The following is a 19,385-nucleotide window of genomic DNA, read 5'->3' as shown; positions in this document are numbered from 1 at the left end:
GCTTTACGTAACCTATAATACCCTATTAAACCACGACGTTTTGCAATATCACGTAATTGTTTGACCGTATGTGATTTCATTCTCTTTATTATATAGAATTTTTTTGTTTGTCGGAGGATTTCATTCTGCTCGACCTAGCGTGTCTTTACTGCACATGCGTTGATGAATATCAGGGAAATTGTATGCGCGTTGATTATTAGGGAATTGCGCTAGAATCTTGATGCCGTCATTATGGTGAATAATAGGTCTTATGTAGAATAATATGGAATGGTATCGGATGGTGCGGTGACTATTAGGGGATTGTCGTTGACTTTGCTGGGGGTTGCCGTGACGTGCGCCAGAAGGAACATTTTCCTATCTCTAATGGTAATAAGACAGTTGGGGTCCAGTTTGATTTATTTTATGATCAAAAACTAAGCTACACTTAAGAGACTCGGGTTAGCTATTACTATTACAGATAGGTTTTATATTCAATTTAACAATTCCGGGACACGGGACGTAGGGAAAATCTTTGAATCTAAAACAAAGCGAGGACTAGAACTCGTCTAAGTAAAAGCAATTTTTTGAGTTATGGCATTCTCATGTTGTGAGGCATTTATGGCTCAGTTTAATTACTCTCGTCGCTTTCTATTCGTCATTTAATTACTACAATTACCGCTACACTGTCCCAAAACATATTTGTGATTGTAAGATTTTTTGAATATTTCAGTAATCGTTCTAACATTAGTATCAATATACATGTGCATTTACCTTCTGAAAAGCAACACTTGGTTAAAAATGACAGACATGGTTTAAAAACGTTGCTGTCTATATGGTTTTCTTATATCAACGTTTTTACTTGTGTTTCTCACAATTTTTGGAAATCAAATTAAAGTCGTAAGTAGCTATAAAGCAGAGTACATGCGGAATGTAGCTTCTCGCTAGTGGAGTTTATTAAAATTTCATGCGTTGCTTTCTCAGTCCTAAATCATAAATAATAAAAACTTTATTGAGTTTCTCTCGAAAGACAATACCTCCTCTCATAAAAAAACACAGACGGGATCTTTGAGAATAAGAACTGGAGATAGCGTGTTCACATCTAGCGTAATAGTTTAAAAATGTATGCACTTAGGGATTTAATCAGTAATTTACGGTATGTGATTAAGTTAACTTGATATTTTTGTCTGTGTATAACATGTTATTATACACTCGTGGGGGACAATGCTTTCTGCTTTTATTTGTAATCAATTTCATGTTAATTTCAATTATACAAATCATTCAAGCATAAACTTTTTTTAAAAAAAGAATTTATCACTATACGTGATTGGTTAAAAGTATTTTAAACTGATTAAGGCGGGAATCTTTTTTAACTCTTAAATGTTTTTTTGTTTGTTTCTGAAAACACAGAGATTTAATTCAAAGGGCAACTGGAACAATCACTTCATAATAAAACAGTTATTACATGTGCACTCCTTATCCTTAATATACTGCCTTGCTTCGGGTGAGAAAATCTTGAAATATCTTCATATCAAACGACCAGAAAATATCTACTGAAACTCTAATCAATATATATTTTTTTATCATATGTTGGTAAAAGTTTGTTTTTATCTAGACGAGGAATCAAAAAAGGAACACCAAGGAAAGATGGGAAACCAAGAGAAAATTGTAAGTCTAAAATCTGTATTTGACACTTTCACAAAATTGAAAAATTTATATTTAATTTCTAATATCTTTAACCTACTTAAAAGCAAAAATAGATACCCCTGACTAAGGCAAGTGAATGTTTATGTATCCAGACAATTTTGAAAAAATCGGAAGTGATCAAATTTTTGTCCAGTGGTCTGTGATTAATCCTTATACAGATTTTTTCTCCCTTTTTATATCTAACAGCAAAATCTAGCTAGTTACATTAAATTCTCGGGCAAAATTAGCCAACAAAAACTGATTACATTTGTAAATTCAGTCGGTAAAAATTAACGAAATTTTGTAAAATCGATTACCGACAAATTTAATTTTACCAACCATTTTTTTTGCTGACTTTTGCCTACGGTAAATATCTTACCGTTTTAAATACTTTTGTTACTAAAGATATATGAAAACATCGTAATAGTTCAAAATAATATTATCGAATTGAGCAAGTTAAGCGGTTTTAATAAAGGACTAAGCGCGATAATCCACGACACCAAGAAAATTATTTCGAGTTTCGTGTTGCATCATGCAAACAAAATTACGCGTTATGAGGTTAGTACGAATTTAACAATAAAACGTTTTCCGTTGTAACGGAACGAAGTTACGCGAGTATGGGATATTCATTACTTCACCGAGATATGAAATTTACATTTAAAATAAAATATATTTGATGTGAAAATAACATAGCATCAGTGCATAAAATGTTTAAAATAAGAAATAAATGTATAATGTTGCATATATACAAATTTATTTAAAATAGGGTGGCTGTTGACATAAAAATAGTTGACTGATTTTTCCATTACGACTTTAATTATTATTGCATATAGCTGATTCAAAGTGGTAAAAGTGGAGTTATCGTTTTCACACTCTTGTATGTTCGTGTTTTGCGAGAAAAGAAAATTCAATAAAAAATTCTTATTAAAAAAACGAAAATTAAAAATTAAAAATTTAAACAAACAAATAAAAAAACTAAAGGCAGCTCTGAAGTGTTGCAAATCGTTCGATACTTTTTTGTACTTTTACAGATGTTTCAAATACCTCTCTCGTAATGGATTCCAACAAGTCATGATCGAGATGGTTGCTGAGTGACTTTTGCAGCTTTTCAGGATTAAAATAAAGCGTCAGCTCGCAAAATGGTCGATCTAATTCCAGCTTGTTCCCAAAGTAACTTTTCCCGTAAACAATACTTGCATCCAAGGAATCACAAGTAAACATCTTTCGAATTTCAACATGGCGGACAACGCTGACAGCTTTTTTTGTTTTCTCGTTTGCTTTAGAAGAAAGGATTGGTTTACCGTCTTTAAGTTGTATAGGTAGAACTTCATCTCCTCTGCTTTCAGATAAAACTGCTCTATATAGGTCAGAACCTTCTTTAACATCGTCGGTAGAAGAGACGAGCATTCTGATATCGGGATTGGTATGAACATTACCAACAAAGTTTTGCTTATCACCAGTAATGATCGTACCATGAACCCAATGCAATGAACGTTCAGCAACTTTGACAATTTTTAATTCTTCATCGCAGCTGATTTGCACTTCGTAACTAGAGCTTGGTGACAAGGTTACCTTCCACTGCGCTGGTTGACGCGTTCTGGAGGATCCTTCCACAAAGCCACACTCCTGAAGAACGCTGCCATACACTACCAGAAGCTGCTGTCTGGCGCTATCGTCGCGAGAGTTTTCTTTAAGTAGACCAGGAGTAAAAACACCAGCTATGCCTCTTCTGACGTTTTTTTGCTTCGCAAATTTACGCCCGACTTTTTCTGAAAATCTTCCACGCAGAGGAGGAAGTTTCCTCATTTGATATCTTCAAATATAAAAAGAAAACTTATCAGAAAAAAAAATGACTTATGTGAAATGATATTAAACGAATCCTTTCCACTACGGTATTCATTTTGGATATTTAAAAACAGGAAAGTATGACTCGAAATTAAACTAAAACTTTTTACCCGCATATGTTAAAATTACTATCAGTAGAACCAAATACTCTCGAAGAACAAACATGTTTTTCGGATCTTTTCCTTATAGAACTATCTTTTATTACAAAGTTACAGGAAAAATATTAATACACTAGAAAAAATATTCAAATAAAGGTAAAGGTATCCTTAAAAAACGGTATATATATATATTTTAAAGCTACTTCTTTCAACCAGCAACACCAGTTCAATCTCTGCTGACAATCAAAATTTTCTCTGTTAAAAAATTGAGTGAAAGCGAAATAGAGTGTTGGTCGAGCGCAAAATTGACAAAATGTAAACAAAACATTACCTGGCTGAATCTGGCAAATTCGGTTTACCACCATCGCTATCAAAATTAGGTTTAAATTCTCCTCTTTTCCATGATTTTCTTGACTTTCTTCCTTTCTCAACAGCAGCTTCTAATTCTCGTATTGAAATTGAAGTCTGGGAGTCTGGCAGTCTGCTTGAGATGTTGACCAAATAGAAACAGCCAAATCTTGTGGTCAACTCTAAACTTTCTTTGGCCTTTTCGTTATGAGCTGGAAACTTCTCCAACTGATGCAAAACATGATTGAAAAATCGTTGGAATTCACTTTCTTTCCAGTCATCAGAATCTTCAGTTTCGTTTTTCAGGAACAAGAACTGCCTTTCATGAGACAAGTGCAGTAATTCAAACGCACCACAACTATTTTCAAATTCCAACAGCGATTCGCTACTGCTGTTTTTAGCAGCAATGATAATAGAAGCCCCTTCCATAAAATATCTTGAAGCCTTTTGAGGTAAACGACCAAGAACCAAAGCCTTATTGGTGTGTATTAACGATCTAAGTTCGCGTCTTAGATTTTCTATAGCAATTTGAGTCCCTTCTCCTTTCAGTAGTAAATTATTTTTGCCATCCAAAGCTTCAATACAAACAACTGCTCCAGTTAATTGTGTCAGTCTAGCAGCATGGAATTTCAGCGCTTTTCCGATTGCATATGAGACAGATAATGGTAACACTTTTGAAAACTCTTTTCTTGTTTTGGACGACATCAGGCAATATGTCTGCAACGCTGCTGCATCTCGAGTTGCAGACAAACAATGATATGCGCTGTTTGCGTATTTTGCAATGCGTTCAACTTGGGATTCATCCAAATGGACCTTCGGTATTTGAGGCGCTGGCCAAATTATTTCAATATTTCCATAGAGATCAGATGCCATTCGAAAGAAATCATGGATAGTCTTGCCCAAGCGATGAATATCATGAAGTTTGATTTTATCAAGACTTTGATATAAATATTTGAGACCAGTCCAACGTGTCGTATGTCTTATTTCAGTAAGATGATCTCCATTTGGGCAATCCAACACATGAATAATCAATGCATAAAATTCTGCAGTGTCTAAAACAGATTCTGAATTAATCACTGACTTCACAAGACCAACTACGCGTGCCCATCTCACGAGAATCCAAAATATAGGTAGATAGCATACATCGGTTTTATACAGAAAATGAATGTACATCGTCTTTCTTAACCCAGTTTCATTCATGGATATGTCTCCGTTTAAAGGGAAATCTGAATCAGCGCTGGTGCACTTCACAATTGGTATATTTGCATTAAATATTTCTCTTTTGCTCGACACAATCGAATCCACCGATCTAGAAATGACATTCTGCAAGAAATGCTTTTGCTGTTCCTTTTGCTCACATTTTTGAAACTCTTTTTTGATCGAGTCATCTACAATCGAGCTACTGTATACTTCTTTGGTGGCAAGTACACACACATCCACATCCGATTCAGGCTCGCAAACATACAGTGATGTCGATCCGTACATAGCAACAATAAACCCGTTTTTTAATTGGAATTTTTCCATGCAGAACTTGTTAATTGCAATATCAATATCCTTCTGGAATCTCAATTTGTCGGTAACACTTTTCAGGAGAACAGTGGAGTTTTTCTTAAATAATGCCAAAGCTGATTCGCCGATGTTGACATAGACTCTACTTGGTAAATCACGTTGTTTTGCGGCTCGTATTTCACATAAGACATCACTGACGACCCAAGGAAAGCTAAGAAATACTTTGTCGCAACCAGTTATCTTGATTTCTTGATCGTTGCATACGCGATACCATGCACATGCTTTAGCCCACCTAGCTTCCTTTTTGCCGGCCCCCTTAAAGAAAATGCTGCGATACTTTTTTACAATAACTTGGTAACTAGCAATGATTGCGTCTGAGGCTTTACCTTTATCATGCTCAAGGTGTTGACTCCAATTATACGTTGCTCTTCCCAGGATGACATCGGCCTCAACTTTTAAGTCAAACTTTGACATTAACATCTCCATGTTATGCACGTAACCAACGTACACATCGACAGCGTCTTCTAAGTACTTCTCATTCCCTTTTACAAATAGATTCATGTTCATCAGCATTTTTACATTACTTCGTTTCGAAGACACATCAAAATCGTAAGTCACTGAACGACATCTTCTATACAGCTCTCCAAGAATTTTCTTGGATTGGTAAGAATCAACAACAGGTTTTTCCATAAAATCAGGAAATCCATTTTTATCAACTTCTTTGATGGCATCAACAGGAACTAAAGGTGGCACACCAGTTTTTGGGTAATCAACAGCACTAGATTGCGACTTTGCAAGTTCAATAGCAAGTGGATCTCTAGCACCATCTTCTTTAATGTCGCACAAAGCAAGATGTTTATGTGCAACACGGCCAAGACTGTCATTTTTCATAAACGCAACAAAGAAGTCTGCAAGCATGTCTTGTCTTGTCACATCTACAGGTTGAACCGGTACAGACAGTGTGGCAAGAGCTTCATAATCACAAGGAGGATAGGTAAATATCCTAGCTGGAACTAAATTTTGGTCCCAGATGATGGCAAATTTATCGCCATCAAGATCACCGCCACTGCAGGAAGCTGCTAAAGAATAACTGCAATTTCTTGCCGGCAAAACAACAACGTTGAATAAATGCTTAAGCCTATCTATTCGTACACCGGAAACTCTTCGATGGTCACCTGGATGCAAGCAAGGATTTCGATACATCAAAATGGGACATTCTAAAATCTTGTCTGGTTTGTTTTCTCTTCTTAGCTGTACAAATACTTCGTCCTCTTTTAATATGCCATATGGATCCGGAATACCGACCAACAAACAGCCCTCTTCGACTGGAATGTTGGTTTTTGTTCTAATCAAATGCGTTTCCAATCTGTAAATTCCTTGCAAAATATGAAACCAGTATCTCTCGTCTAATATCTCGAAGTTGCAGGATTTTAATTCTTCAATTGTTTTTTTCTCCAAATATTGCTTTAACACTTGCTTGGCTATATGTCCGTCAGTAAACATTTTAGCAGACTTTGCCAACTCCTTTTCTTGATAATCCAATAGATATTTCGCCAATGGCCATTCTGACTTAATTGATGACAAAAGTGTGATGACTTCCCTGTTTAAAGTCAAATCATAAATCTTTGTAGGACAAACAACACAGAAGCTGGTATCATTGTTCTCCATTTTTTTGACTGAAGGACGAAATGCAAAATGTTTTCCCTTCAAATCAGGATCGCTATTTTCCGTAGCAGCAATCATGCCTTTGAAGCCGGAATATCTTATCTGAAAAGCAGAGGGAACATCGATTTGCAGCTTGTTAGCTATGTGACTTGTCATTGACATTGATACTTTACCAGCACCGTCTGTAGTTAGTTCACCGTTGTCTGCTTTTTCGTCGTCGACCATGGATATGTCTTCCTTCTTCAATCTCATAACATGTTGGTCAGCAGTTCCATACATACCAAGGCGTGATATATATTTCGCAGCAGATGAAAATCCTTCAGGATTTGGAATTACCAAACTACGGATACCAAGCACCTCGTCATAATTACGAGCTGCAATGAAGTATCCTTTGTTTTCACGCAACTGGCTGCCAGTTGAAGAAAGGTAATAGTAGCGGACGTTTTCTATTTCTATACCGTTAACAATAATGTCGCGAACACGAGGCAACACTTGAACATCATGTATCTTTGCCATATCTTCGTCTTTAAAAGATACAATGGCAAGTCTACTTCTTTTAACTTCAAGGAGACGCAGAAGTCGATTTGATGCAACTGGAATAGCCGGGAGAGCAACAACTCGTGATGGTGTGACAACTATTCTTTTCACAATAAAGTGATTATCTGGAATGGGATCATCAAGTAGTTTCCGCTGGTTTGGAGGCAATTTGTTAAACGCAGCGAAAGCCTCGCTATATATGGCATTAAAGTTTGAAAAGTAAGAGTATTTCCAGACGGAACTATAAATCCTTTCCATAATACGTTCAACTAAAGACACAGACTCTTTCATTCTGTCAACGTCTCCAAGCGAAGATTGACACAACTCTTCGATATTTTTTTGTATCATCAATTTAATATCTTTTGGTATGCACATAACTCTTGCATCTTGTAAACATTTCAACGACCATAAAATGTTTCTATCACTGAGTGATGCTTGGGCACTCCGTGCCGTATGATCCAGTAAAGGATGAAAATTTAACTTTACATCAAAAGTTGGAGAAGGAAAGAGAAATGGAGATTTAAGTATTGACCTTATACGAGAAAGGTGATTTAGGTTGAATTTGACAAACAAAACAGGGTTCTCTGCAAATGGCACCAGCTCTTCATTTTCTCCGAAGATTCGAAACCAATCTGGTTGAAGTCCAATATACAATTTCGGTGGATGAGTAACAACACACGCCAATGTGCATGTTTGCTCATTAACCGATAGAACTGCGAACTTTCCGATTGAAGTAAACGGGATCATAGCACGATAGCCTAAAAACATCAATTCGATATGTTTCTTGGGTTGAAACACCATTTCTACATTTCTTTCTCGCCATGAGACAGCTGCATTTGTTTTGTCGACGAAATGACCAACACCATAACCGGTACAATCCACCCTCTCCAGAGCGTTTATATCATTGCTTGTGAAGTATCTCTTCGTCCACAGGCTTGAAGTTTGCCGATTACACGGTATCTGAAAATCAAATGTCCTGCAAAACATGTCATAAGTATCGGTAATGCTTTGACCAGTTCGACATTTTGCACCAACAAGAAAAACAATTGTGTCTTTAGGAAACACACCTTTGGTAGCAGAATCTAAATCAGCACCTTCCTTACTCACTTCTAATCGATGTACTTTAAAACAATCAGTGTCATCTAATATTTCGATGAATCTATTTTTAATCTGCGCTTCATTAACATCAGGTAGATAATCAGCATAAGCGGTAAAAATAAAATCACTATCTCCCAACTGCTTTTGCAGGGGCATGATTTGGTCATCTTTGATACTCTGGCTATTTTCTGAAAGCTCGTTTTGTATTTTCTTTATGATATCTTTAGACAGATCAGAGAAGTAAGCGTTAACGTTATGCTTTTGTCTCAACACTGTCTTAAGGATTTCTTCTTGTTCGTGAATATCCTTTCTTTGTGCTGCTTCGAATTTACTTTGAAAACAAATGAATTTGCTCTCCTTCTTGCGAGCCCTCCCTCTTGTCTGCACGAGCTGAATGAGACTTCGCACTCCAGTGAAACAAATGACTAAATCACACGATGCAACATCTAGTCCTTCTTCTAAAACCGAGGTGCACACAAGCAGATTACATTCACCATTTTTAAACTCTTTTAGCACTTCTTCCTGTTCGCCTTCCCAGCCCATTCCATCGACTCCACCATGTCCTACAACGGTACGAGCACCGAACTGTGGATAATTTTTTAAGATATAATTATACAATTTCCTTGCAACAGCTCGTGTGTGAGAAAATATTAGAACTTTTGAATTACTTTCGGTATTTCTTAGATAGTTATCCAAAGATTGTAGTCGGAGAGAATGAGATGTTACGTTTTCGAATTTTTTGACAATCTCAGAAAAACTTGAACATTCTTTCAGTTTCTCGCAGGCCATTGGAACTCCCAGTATTGCACACATCTGCAATGCATCAATCATTATGAAAGCCAATTTTAGGTGGTCATCTAAGGTTGGAAAATTTTCAAATTCTCCTACCATTGCTCGCAGATCACCAACAAGTTGATACGAGTTCAGTAGATCGGCTCTCATTTCCAACGGCGAGCCTAATCCCAGCTTTCTAGAAATGCGTTGAAGTAACTCGTTCAGTACTGCCACCAATAAATCAACAAAATGCTGCTGTTTATATGAATATTCGACTGTGTTAATTTCAGATGATAAATTTGATTTTGGTAAATCAGGAAAGTAAATTTTAGTGTCATATGGAAAGCTTTGTAAATACTTATCCAGACGTTTTTCAGCTTGAATAATACTGTTTGCGCTGAATGGAGAAGCTGTCATTGACAAAATGCGTGGTTGTTCACAATACGGTTTTGCTGTGAACATGTTCAAAACTTCAACATATTTGTGCTGACCTGATACGTGGTGACATTCGTCCAATACGACAGCGCAAAAAAGACTAGTATCAATGTCATCTCTTTTTACCATTTCTGCAAACGCTCCTGCAGTAACGACCAAGACATCAAAATGTCCGTTATTGATCTGTTTTATTTTGTACGACGTTCTGTTCTCTCCACAGATTCTGATAACGCGAAGATTAGTATCCGCTTGTATTGCATCTCCTTGCTGGAACACCAATGGTATACGATCGACAATCATTAATCCCATTTTTCCTGGATTCAAACTGCACATTTTACCTAGAAACATGGAAGCTATCAATGTTTTACCAGCTCCAGTTTTGATAACAACAATTAAATGACGTTGTAAAGCCTCGACGTAACCTTGAATTTGGTAATATCTTGGCCTTTTCACCAGTGATACAGTTTGCCATTCAAAATCTGATAAATTAGACAGTGAGGGATAAACAATTTTATTCGAGTGTACTGTTTTTTCTTTTATCGCTTTACTGCTAATAGGTGCGGTAAGAACATTGAAAAAGGAGCTTGGATCACGAGTATCTATAACTTGAAATTCTTGGTAAATGTTCCACCACTTCTCGGCTTTACCAAGGGAACGACTGCATAATTTAACCTTGTCACAAGCAAATGCATAAAACTTTGTCCCTTCAGGACCAAACGGCAATACGCAGCCAACATTACCATTACATGTCCGGCACTTTACACGGATTTTCTTCTTGGATTCCTGCACATCATAAATTGTATCTTTCGCTAAAACTACGATTTGTAATTCAGGTTTAATTGAAAGGTGGACGTCCCGTGGACCTTTGATGTAAAAAAAGAGCTGCTCTGTTTTTACCAACACTGCTCTACATTCCAGACACTCCATATGAAGCCCTAAAGATCTACAGAGAAAGTAAATAAGAAAAGCATTACTCTCACTTACCATGAGTATACTGGCAATGTGTTTTTTTGCTCTAGTCAATTAAATAAGCGAAACATTTGTATATAAGAAAGACATACCTACACTCAGGTTCTTTCCTGCATTTGATCACTATGGTTTTCGCTTAAGAAAGTTCTTCGCGTCTTTCCTTGTTTATTAAACTTTTTAACTGTTGTTGCAGATGGTGATTCACTTTCCAATATGATTCCAGGTTAAAAATCCTTAAGAGAGAAAGTATTGTTAAGTGAATGCTTGAAAAATTAGAATATGAATTAATAAGTCTTGAACACTATTCTTTTTTAACTTGGAGGAAGAAAAAACAAGGTGATATAGATGACTTTATTAGTTAAAACCACTGGAAGACAAAATAGCTACATTATAAGAAAAAACAAAATTCCTCATTAATGTAAAATCGATTTTGTTCCTTAAAACACAAGGTAGGTAAAGCGCATAGTACGTTAGGGAAATTGATTTTTGTGGGGACCTTATTTTCGCCGATTTCTTTGTTCTGGAATTTTGCGGGAAAGACAAAAAATTATTTTCGTGAATTTAGTTTTTAGGAATAGTGAGGGTCATTATGTTCTTCATGTGCAGGGACTTGTTAGAAGCAATTTTTTGATTGGAATCTGGTTTTTGGTTGATTTAAATACAAAAAATACTAGGTGTCATTTTCATCCAGTTTCTAGTCACTAAAATATCAAAGTTCTAATTTTGAATTTTTTTTCCAGCAGATAGAACGATAAAATATATAAAAACTGTATTTTGAAAATGTGGCACTCAAGAGATACAGGGATTTTAAAATTTTAAATTTCAGGGGGTAAAATATGTATTTGAAAATTAGTGTTATATACTATAAAAAAAAAGTTCAGGCAGTGAAATGTTTTTGTTTTGCAATGATAGCTGTTTACAAAAGTACAGTTATATAAAACAAGTGCATTCTATAAAGAGTAATTGTTTTTATAGCAGTTTTGAAGTTATTAATGTAATAGTGTTACCCCCTGAAAATTCTTATATATCATTCAAGACATTATAATGTACTTATATTATAATGTGTTTGTTCTATATTTCATTAGATATTGCTAAAACCAGTAACCTTATACCTTTTAGTAGTTTAAATTATATTAGTAATTTGAAGTAAAAGGTAGCAGGTGGAAATTAAAAGATTGCATAAGACTTTTTTAGTATGATATTTTTATGATGTGTTTTTTTAATAGATCTCCTATGAATAGTGAAAGCAAAGTTTATTTTATTTTATTAGAATAGACATAGTTAAATTAAAGAATATGAATGAAGAAACTCCAAATAAAAAGAGAAAAAGTAGTGATTTCAGCTTAGAAAAGTGTATTGTTTGTCAAGAGAACAATAACAAGAAGGTATGTTGTAATTTTTCAATGATTCTTAGCTTTACGGTTTTTAAAGCTACTTTATTTTGGAAATTGTTATTCTCATTTTTCATAGATCACTGCTTTTCCAAAATTTGAAAGCATGAAGAAGTTAATTGAATCCCTTATCGAAAGAGCTAATTATGAAGAATGAACATAATTCCTTTGACAACTTGGAAAGTTTGTCAGTTGAATCAGTAATTGATAAAAACGCTTTTTACCATCAAGAATGTTACAAAATTGTAATTACTAAAACAAAAATTTCCTGTTTGCAAGCACGGTATAAAAAGTTACATGATTCAGCACCCATACGAGGAAGACCATCACTAGAACCAAAGTAGTAATAAAACAAATGACAGTATTCATAACTAATACACCATTATCTTAACCGAAATATTTACGCTCCAAAATTACTTAATTTGACAAGGAGTGTTGTGTTATATGTCAAAAGGAAGGAGGTAAACTCCATAAGGTTGCCGTCCTTTCAACTGGGCACAAACTGCTACATGTCGCACAACAACTACCACACCAAAGTTTCTTTATAAGGCTTAATTCTGTTAAATTTGCAGTTATATGCAAAATGTATGCAGTTGAGAGAGAGGGAGGAGATGCTGAAAACTTCATATTTCGTTTAGGTGAGCTACATGTTGTTTTTGCCAGGCTGAAGATGTTAGGAAAATACATTATAGACAGTGGTATAGATAGACTTTTCATTGGTCCCGAATCTATGGTGAAACAACACTAGGCCAAATAATGGACAAGAAAAACACACCAAAAGAGAATAGAAGCATATTTTACAAGGTGTTTAGCTATCCCGTCACTTCATTTAAAAAAAAAGCGTTAAAGCAGAGCAATATGGATTGGCTACCAATTAAAGAATATGAAAAGATATCTCAATTCATGAATACTGACACATCTGATTTGAATCAGCATCTTCGAATTCAAGCAGAAATGAACCAGATCATTAAATCCTCAGGCATCTAAATTAGATTATATGAATTCCATGCCTCTCTCCGTAAGCAAGCCTTGTTTCTCCACAACTTTATGAAAATGTTTCAAGTCTTACTTTTTTTTATACGCACATCACGACAAGGATTAGGGAAACTTTATTTAACTTCGTTAATGAACTTTGCGAGTTTTTTTTTGCTCATGACTAGATCAATTATGCACGACTATCACCTCTCTACCTTGCAACCATGGTGGAACTTGAACTGATAATTTACCAACACCAATGGCATTTATTGAACTCAGTAGGGTTTTACTTGTACTGACATGTTTAAATGCCTTGAATGTCGGAACAGCAATGATGAAGAAAATGAAGCGAATGAAGATATTGATATCAGTGACGATTATTTATAAATTTTACTGAGAAAAAGTGTTTTTTAAGGCTTAAATAAACCAAAAAGCCTTAATATAAAAAATTTTCTATTCAGCAGGGGTTGAAATAAGTTCAGTAATGAGTATATAACATTACTTTAAAACAACAAATATTAATTTAAATGGGCATTTTTACTTTCTTTTTGAATTACAGAACTGACAAACATAGGTCATCTCTAACGCAAAAAATGTTTTTCACTGATTTTTTGGTGTAAATAATTTTACCCCCTGGATTCTTTAAATTAAAACGTTTAATATCTCATTAACTGTTGATTTTTTTAATATGGTTTTTTGACATTTTTTACTTGTTTTTAAATTATCTATTAATCAAAAAAAAAAAAAATTTAAAATTCCAACTTTGATATTTTACTGACCAGTAAAGTGATGACGTCAGCCAAATCAACCAAAAACCAGATTCCTATCAAAAAATTACTTCTAACAAGTCTCTGCATATAAAGCTGTAAATTGTAACATAGTGAACTTTACTAGAAATTTTGCAGGAAATATTTTTCGCAGATTAGTCAAATTTGGAAATTTTGTGGCTTGCAATTTTCATATGAATATAAAGCAAGAATAAAAAAAAAATGAAGGAAAAAAACAAACTATATATTCTGGTAAGTATGTTTTTTTGTATTGTTTATAAATTGTAGGTACATTAGCTTATTCATAAGCTGATTCACTTTCGAGGTCCTCAGGCATCGTGGTATACTCCTCTTTCATAATCTAAAGAATCCTCAGCGACACTTTTCAACACACTACAGAAAACAATGTTTAAGGGGTTTCAGAAATACCTTGTCTTGTGACATCTATGCTTGGGACAGTGGAGAAATATATGGTGTTGGACCGATATAAGGAAATTGATTGAAGAATTTACTGTGAACCAAAGAAAGAACCAAAGTATGCTTTTTGGAGGTCAGAAGAGCAGATGCAGACGCTGTTGAACCTGATGCAGGTGTTCCTAATAAAAGAAAAAAGAAAACGTTTGAGGCGAATAAACCACAATCAAAGAGTACAAACAACGTGCAGAAGAGAAAGGAAAATGTCCCAGAGAAAGTTATTGTATTTGACTAAGTTAAAACAAATCTTAAATAACTAAAAAAAAACATAGATCATTGTCTTTTGTATTAAAACTGCCCCAGATTAGCATAAATCCAAGTTTCCAAGAAAATTTTGTGGGATTTAATTTTCACGGGTCAGGCTGATTATGAAATCCAAAGTAATTTTAATTTAACCATGTTCTCCATTCCAAATCAACTGCAATTAAGATATATTTTACTACTTTTATCCTGCCTTTCTGGTGAAATACACCTGATGTGCAACATTAAGTCTTTCTGAATAGTTTGCTACAATGTAAACCTAAATGAAGTTAGCCTGAGATAGTCTTTATGTAAAATGCTAGCTTTCATGCTTACAGTTAACAAGTTCACTTGTAGAATTAATAAAACAAAGATTTTCAATAGAAAAATTTTATAATTCACTATTGTGAATTTAAAATTACAATATATTATATATATACATTTTGAATGAAATAATTCTCTACAGTCTGACCATAATATAGAATTATGTAATACTTAAAGCTATATTATTTCATACATCCTAAAATTGGAACTTTTGGATTATATTATTGACAGGCCAGCTAAAATATTGAGCTTGGTAATATTACGATGCTTTAATTGTATTTCGAATAGTCATGAAAAAGTGTTACTTTACCCTCCATAGCACCTCCTTGTACAAGATGTGCTACCGTATTCTCTGTGGTGGTATAAAACACAAAATTAAATATCTCTATATTGTCTTTCCATTCTCATTCCAGTAATTGATTTTTACTTTAATTCTCAACTAATGAAAAAAATTAATACCTTTTGTAAATTTAAAATCAGCATAAAAGAAAATTGCAAGTTCTCCTTGCAAACACACAAATTTCAGAGACTTTTTTTGAACAAAACGAACATTGAAGATATGAAATGTATGTGATCAAATGCTGCAAGCAAAAGGAAAGTAAAATAATTGGCATTCTTGTTGTTTTGAAATTCAAAGCACTATCATTCTATAATGGTGTGTAATTTTGCTTTTCGAGCAAATGAAATATAACTTTCCATTTTTGATATTTGTTGCTTTACCAAACGTAATTGTGTACTTGAAAGGGAATGTTGTGAGTCTCTTTTAAAACGAAATATTGCTGATGGGGTAGATTTAGCTGTGATGTACTGTTGTACAGTAACAGTTTTGCTTAAAAAATTTGGATGTGTCTTTAAATTTTATATCTCACATTTAAATAAATCAGGAAAACTTCCAAGCGCACTGCTCAGCATAAAAAATTGTTGTCATGGTACTCCTTGGCACCTGGGTTTGATGGTCTGGCTTCTGTCAAAATATATGATTCAACTCTGTTTTGTTTGGAAAATACTTAATATTGCGTGTGTAGGTGTGTGCTATTATTACTTTTTACTCTCTGGTGTACTTCACTAGCATATAGCAAACTGCGGCAAGATTCATGTAGCAGAATGATTCAGGATTATCATTCTGTTGAGCTGACCAGAGATTTAAAATCTATTAAACATAGACTTAATATAAAATAGTTAATATAAAATAGTTCTCCAAAAAAACATAGATTAAACTATAAATCTTGAAGTCTTTAATTGTGAATTTTCGTCATTAAGTTCTAGAAGTGTTGGTTGTGTACCTAATTCCTGAAATATTTACACAAGTTTCAAGATTTTCCTTTTGCGCATTCAATGTTCGCACTCAGGTTTTAACATATATATATACATTTAAGTTTTGCACACTACTTGTGTAGTGTAAACTATGCATAAAAAACATTATTTATATATACCACAATTTATTGCACATCTTTCAAAATTGTGAGCTCATTTTTTTTTTATAAACATGCAAGCAGCATTGCCGATTGCTGTAAAATAAATTCAAAAACTTTATGAGTTATAGATAAACATTTTTTTTGCTTGGTTTTGTTAATGTGAGTGGAGTTTCTTCGAAATAGTCAAAACAACTAATAGTATGATAATAAAAATTGTTATCATTTTTTTATTTATATATGTTAAAAAATCTTATGGCTGAATAGCAAATATATCTACACATAAAAGTTGTATATTTTTCCTAAAAAGTTCAGAATATACAAACCAAAGCCCATGTAACAGCTTAACTGGCCTTAAAATGGTAATACTGGATTTGATGCTATGCCATTTTGATGATTTGATGCTGCCTCAGATTCAATGAAAACCCCTAATTGCTTTCAAGCCTGCTTAAGGAAAACATAGTCTCTTTGAAGCTATTTCAGCATAAAATGCCTAAGCCTTATCCACAAATTCATTCCTGCAAGCCCAAGCTAAAAAATTGTGATAGTGGCACTTTTTTGGTCATTTTTACAAAGTTAGAAAAAGAAATCAACTCTGGGAATTTTACTTTGTCTGATGCGTAGATTAGGATTTAAACACGTCTGCATTACGAAACAATCAACAAAGCCTAAAAATTGAATGCAAAATTATGGAGATGCACACTTTGTGGGTCGTTTATTGTTTCAGAGAGTTTTGTGGTATAGCACAGAGCCAAATTGGGTCTGTGTAGCTTAAAACGAGCATTATATAACAATCTAGGGCTCCTCATCTAAGTCTGCCACCGTAAGATAAATGCCAATTACAGAGAGATTGCTTGAGATACTGCTAACATGCAAACTGTTATCAAGTTTCTTTTTTAGTCATAGTTATGTTTTGCACAGAATAAAAATGATATATGGCTAGCTAGCGAGAAGGGAAATTAATCTATAATTAGAACTTACCCTTAATATTTGATCATTCAGATTCTATTTCTTCATTATTTTCAACCATTATTTTAAGCATACATTTTTCTAGTCTGTTGTCAAGAAAAAAAAGGGCGAAGAGAAGAAAATTTTTTTTAGCAGAGAAGGATCGTAAACATCCCCAGCGTAGTTCTCGGAATTCAAGATTGAGTCACATGACCCAAGGGTTTAAGGGTTAAGAAATACGTTTGATTGCAAAAAAATACGAAGATATATAAAGGAAATAGAAGAATTAATATAGGAAGACAGCTATTTTAATTAATTATAGATCTAAATCAAGAGATTTAGACATAGTCAACCTGAATAAAAAATAAAGTTAGATAAACTCGCAGAGAATATTTTCACACCCCCTGGTTTGACATTTGGTGTACCACCACCCAATCAAGAACACAACGTTGCGCACCGCAGTTCAAAGTGGAAGCTTTTGCGCATACTGTTGCAGGATTTTATCGTAATGGTTCAACACTGTTGGCTGCATATTTCCTATGTTACAACATTCTAGAAAGAAAAATGTTTAGGAAAGCTGGGACATGACAAAGATTTTTTAAAAAATCTAAGAAATCACTTCTCACACATGCATGGCAGGCATGTAGCTAACACTTTTAGAGCTAGCAAGGTTTTGCGGTTTTAGAGTGACTTCGCAATTTCCCTTACACTTGTCACTGGTGGCTTCACGGCTTTGTAATGTCCTCCATATAAAGAACAGGCAAACAATAAAGCAAAGTCCTTGTGCCGAGCAACGAAGTCAGTTGTGTTTTCAGTGAAAACACAACTGACTATAGGGGTTCTTTTAAACCTTAATTGTGGTCAAAACTGATCTCTAAGTCTCGGGTTTGCTACCTTGGTCTCAAAGTGTTAATAGCTACATGAATTTTTTTGTACCATAGCTTGGTGGTTATAAGTCTTGCACTTCGCGCGTGAGACTGGGGTTTGATTTCCCTCAACAATGGTGATTTAATATTAGTGAATATGTTACCATAGCTCCGGGTTAACCAAAGGCATGTGAGGAAAATTGGGGAGATGGCACACCGTATGCATTCTTCCACACCATTTAAATTATTTAAAATTCATAATGGAGCAGGCACAAGCATTTTCTGCCGTGTTGTTTTGCATGTAACTATACAATGATCTGTTTAACAACAGTCTTGCAATATTACATTTTAATTAATTGGTATGGTTCAGAAGTAAAAACAACACAAAGTAGTGGTAGAAAATATATTCTTAAATATAGTTTGCAGTTATATTTGGGGTATGGGTTGAGGTGCTAGGGCTTCATTATAAATTAAGTACTGAAATAAATTACTGACATTGTACCAGACAAGACAATTGATAAATTTCTGACATGTAACAGACAAGACAATTGACAAAGTACTGACATTGTAACAGACAAGACAATTGACAAATTACTGACATTGTAACAGACAAGACAATTGACAAATTGCTGACATTGTAACAGACAAGACCATTGGCACTACATGCCTTAGACAACGGAATCTTGACTCTTGACACTATATGTCTATTATGGTGAGTGCTTATCATAACATTTGGCACACGGGCTTCTTTTTACTGCACCATATGGCCACTGGCTTCTTTTAGACATTTTGACAATGGACTCATGACACTTGACACATGTCTTACTATGGTGAATGTTATCGTAACAATTGGCACACGGGCTTCTTTTTACTGCACCATATGACTACTGGCATCTTTTAGACATTTTGACAACGGACTCATGACACTTGAGTCATGTCTTACTATGGTGAGTGTTTAGCATCCGGGCTTCTTTCTGCTGCACCATATGGCCACTGGCTTCTTTTGACATTTTGACAACCGAATTTTGACAGTACATGACAATTAATG

The 19,385-nt window shown here is 34.5% G+C and overlaps 1 protein-coding gene and 1 long non-coding RNA gene across 3 annotated transcripts; one reads left to right on the top strand and one right to left on the bottom strand.

Moving 5' to 3' along the window:
• The first annotated feature begins 1,339 nt into the window (after nucleotides 1-1,339).
• Nucleotides 1,340-14,503, top strand: LOC130649606 (uncharacterized). Its single transcript, XR_008983076.1, has 3 exons — nucleotides 1,340-1,480; nucleotides 1,592-1,644; nucleotides 14,362-14,503. It is a non-coding gene; the product is annotated as an uncharacterized LOC130649606 (long non-coding RNA).
• Nucleotides 1,644-17,636, bottom strand: LOC130649592 (uncharacterized). 2 transcript variants are annotated; one of them, XM_057455902.1, is made up of 4 exons: nucleotides 17,505-17,636; nucleotides 11,033-11,173; nucleotides 3,937-10,914; nucleotides 1,644-3,475 (listed from the first exon to the last, which is right to left on the bottom strand). In XM_057455902.1, exons 3-4 carry the CDS (start codon nucleotides 10,896-10,898, stop codon nucleotides 2,638-2,640), a joined length of 7,800 nt encoding a protein of 2,599 aa, XP_057311885.1. In that variant the 5' UTR covers nucleotides 10,899-10,914; nucleotides 11,033-11,173; nucleotides 17,505-17,636; the 3' UTR covers nucleotides 1,644-2,637. The 2 variants fall into 2 exon arrangements, with proteins under 2 accessions (XP_057311885.1, XP_057311884.1); XM_057455901.1 differs by lacking the exon at nucleotides 17,505-17,636 and adding an exon at nucleotides 14,503-14,642 and having other exon boundaries at nucleotides 2,508-3,475.
• Nucleotides 17,637-19,385: the final 1,749 nt, after the last annotated feature.

The sequence above is a fragment of the Hydractinia symbiolongicarpus genome, chromosome 7, assembly GCF_029227915.1.
Source record: "Hydractinia symbiolongicarpus strain clone_291-10 chromosome 7, HSymV2.1, whole genome shotgun sequence".
NCBI lineage: Eukaryota > Metazoa > Cnidaria > Hydrozoa > Anthoathecata > Hydractiniidae > Hydractinia > Hydractinia symbiolongicarpus.
Note: the sequence above shows the minus strand (reverse complement) of the source record. Positions and strands in the feature narration are given on the sequence as shown.

Coding starts and splice junctions, on each gene's coding strand:
- LOC130649592 (XM_057455902.1), bottom strand. CDS start 10,898: ATGGAGTGTCTGGAATGTAGAGCAGTGTTGGTAAAAACAGAGCAGCTC. Junction 3,476..3,936: donor AATTTGCCAGATTCAGCCAG/GTAATGTTTTGT, acceptor TTATATTTGAAG/ATATCAAATGAGGAAACTTC.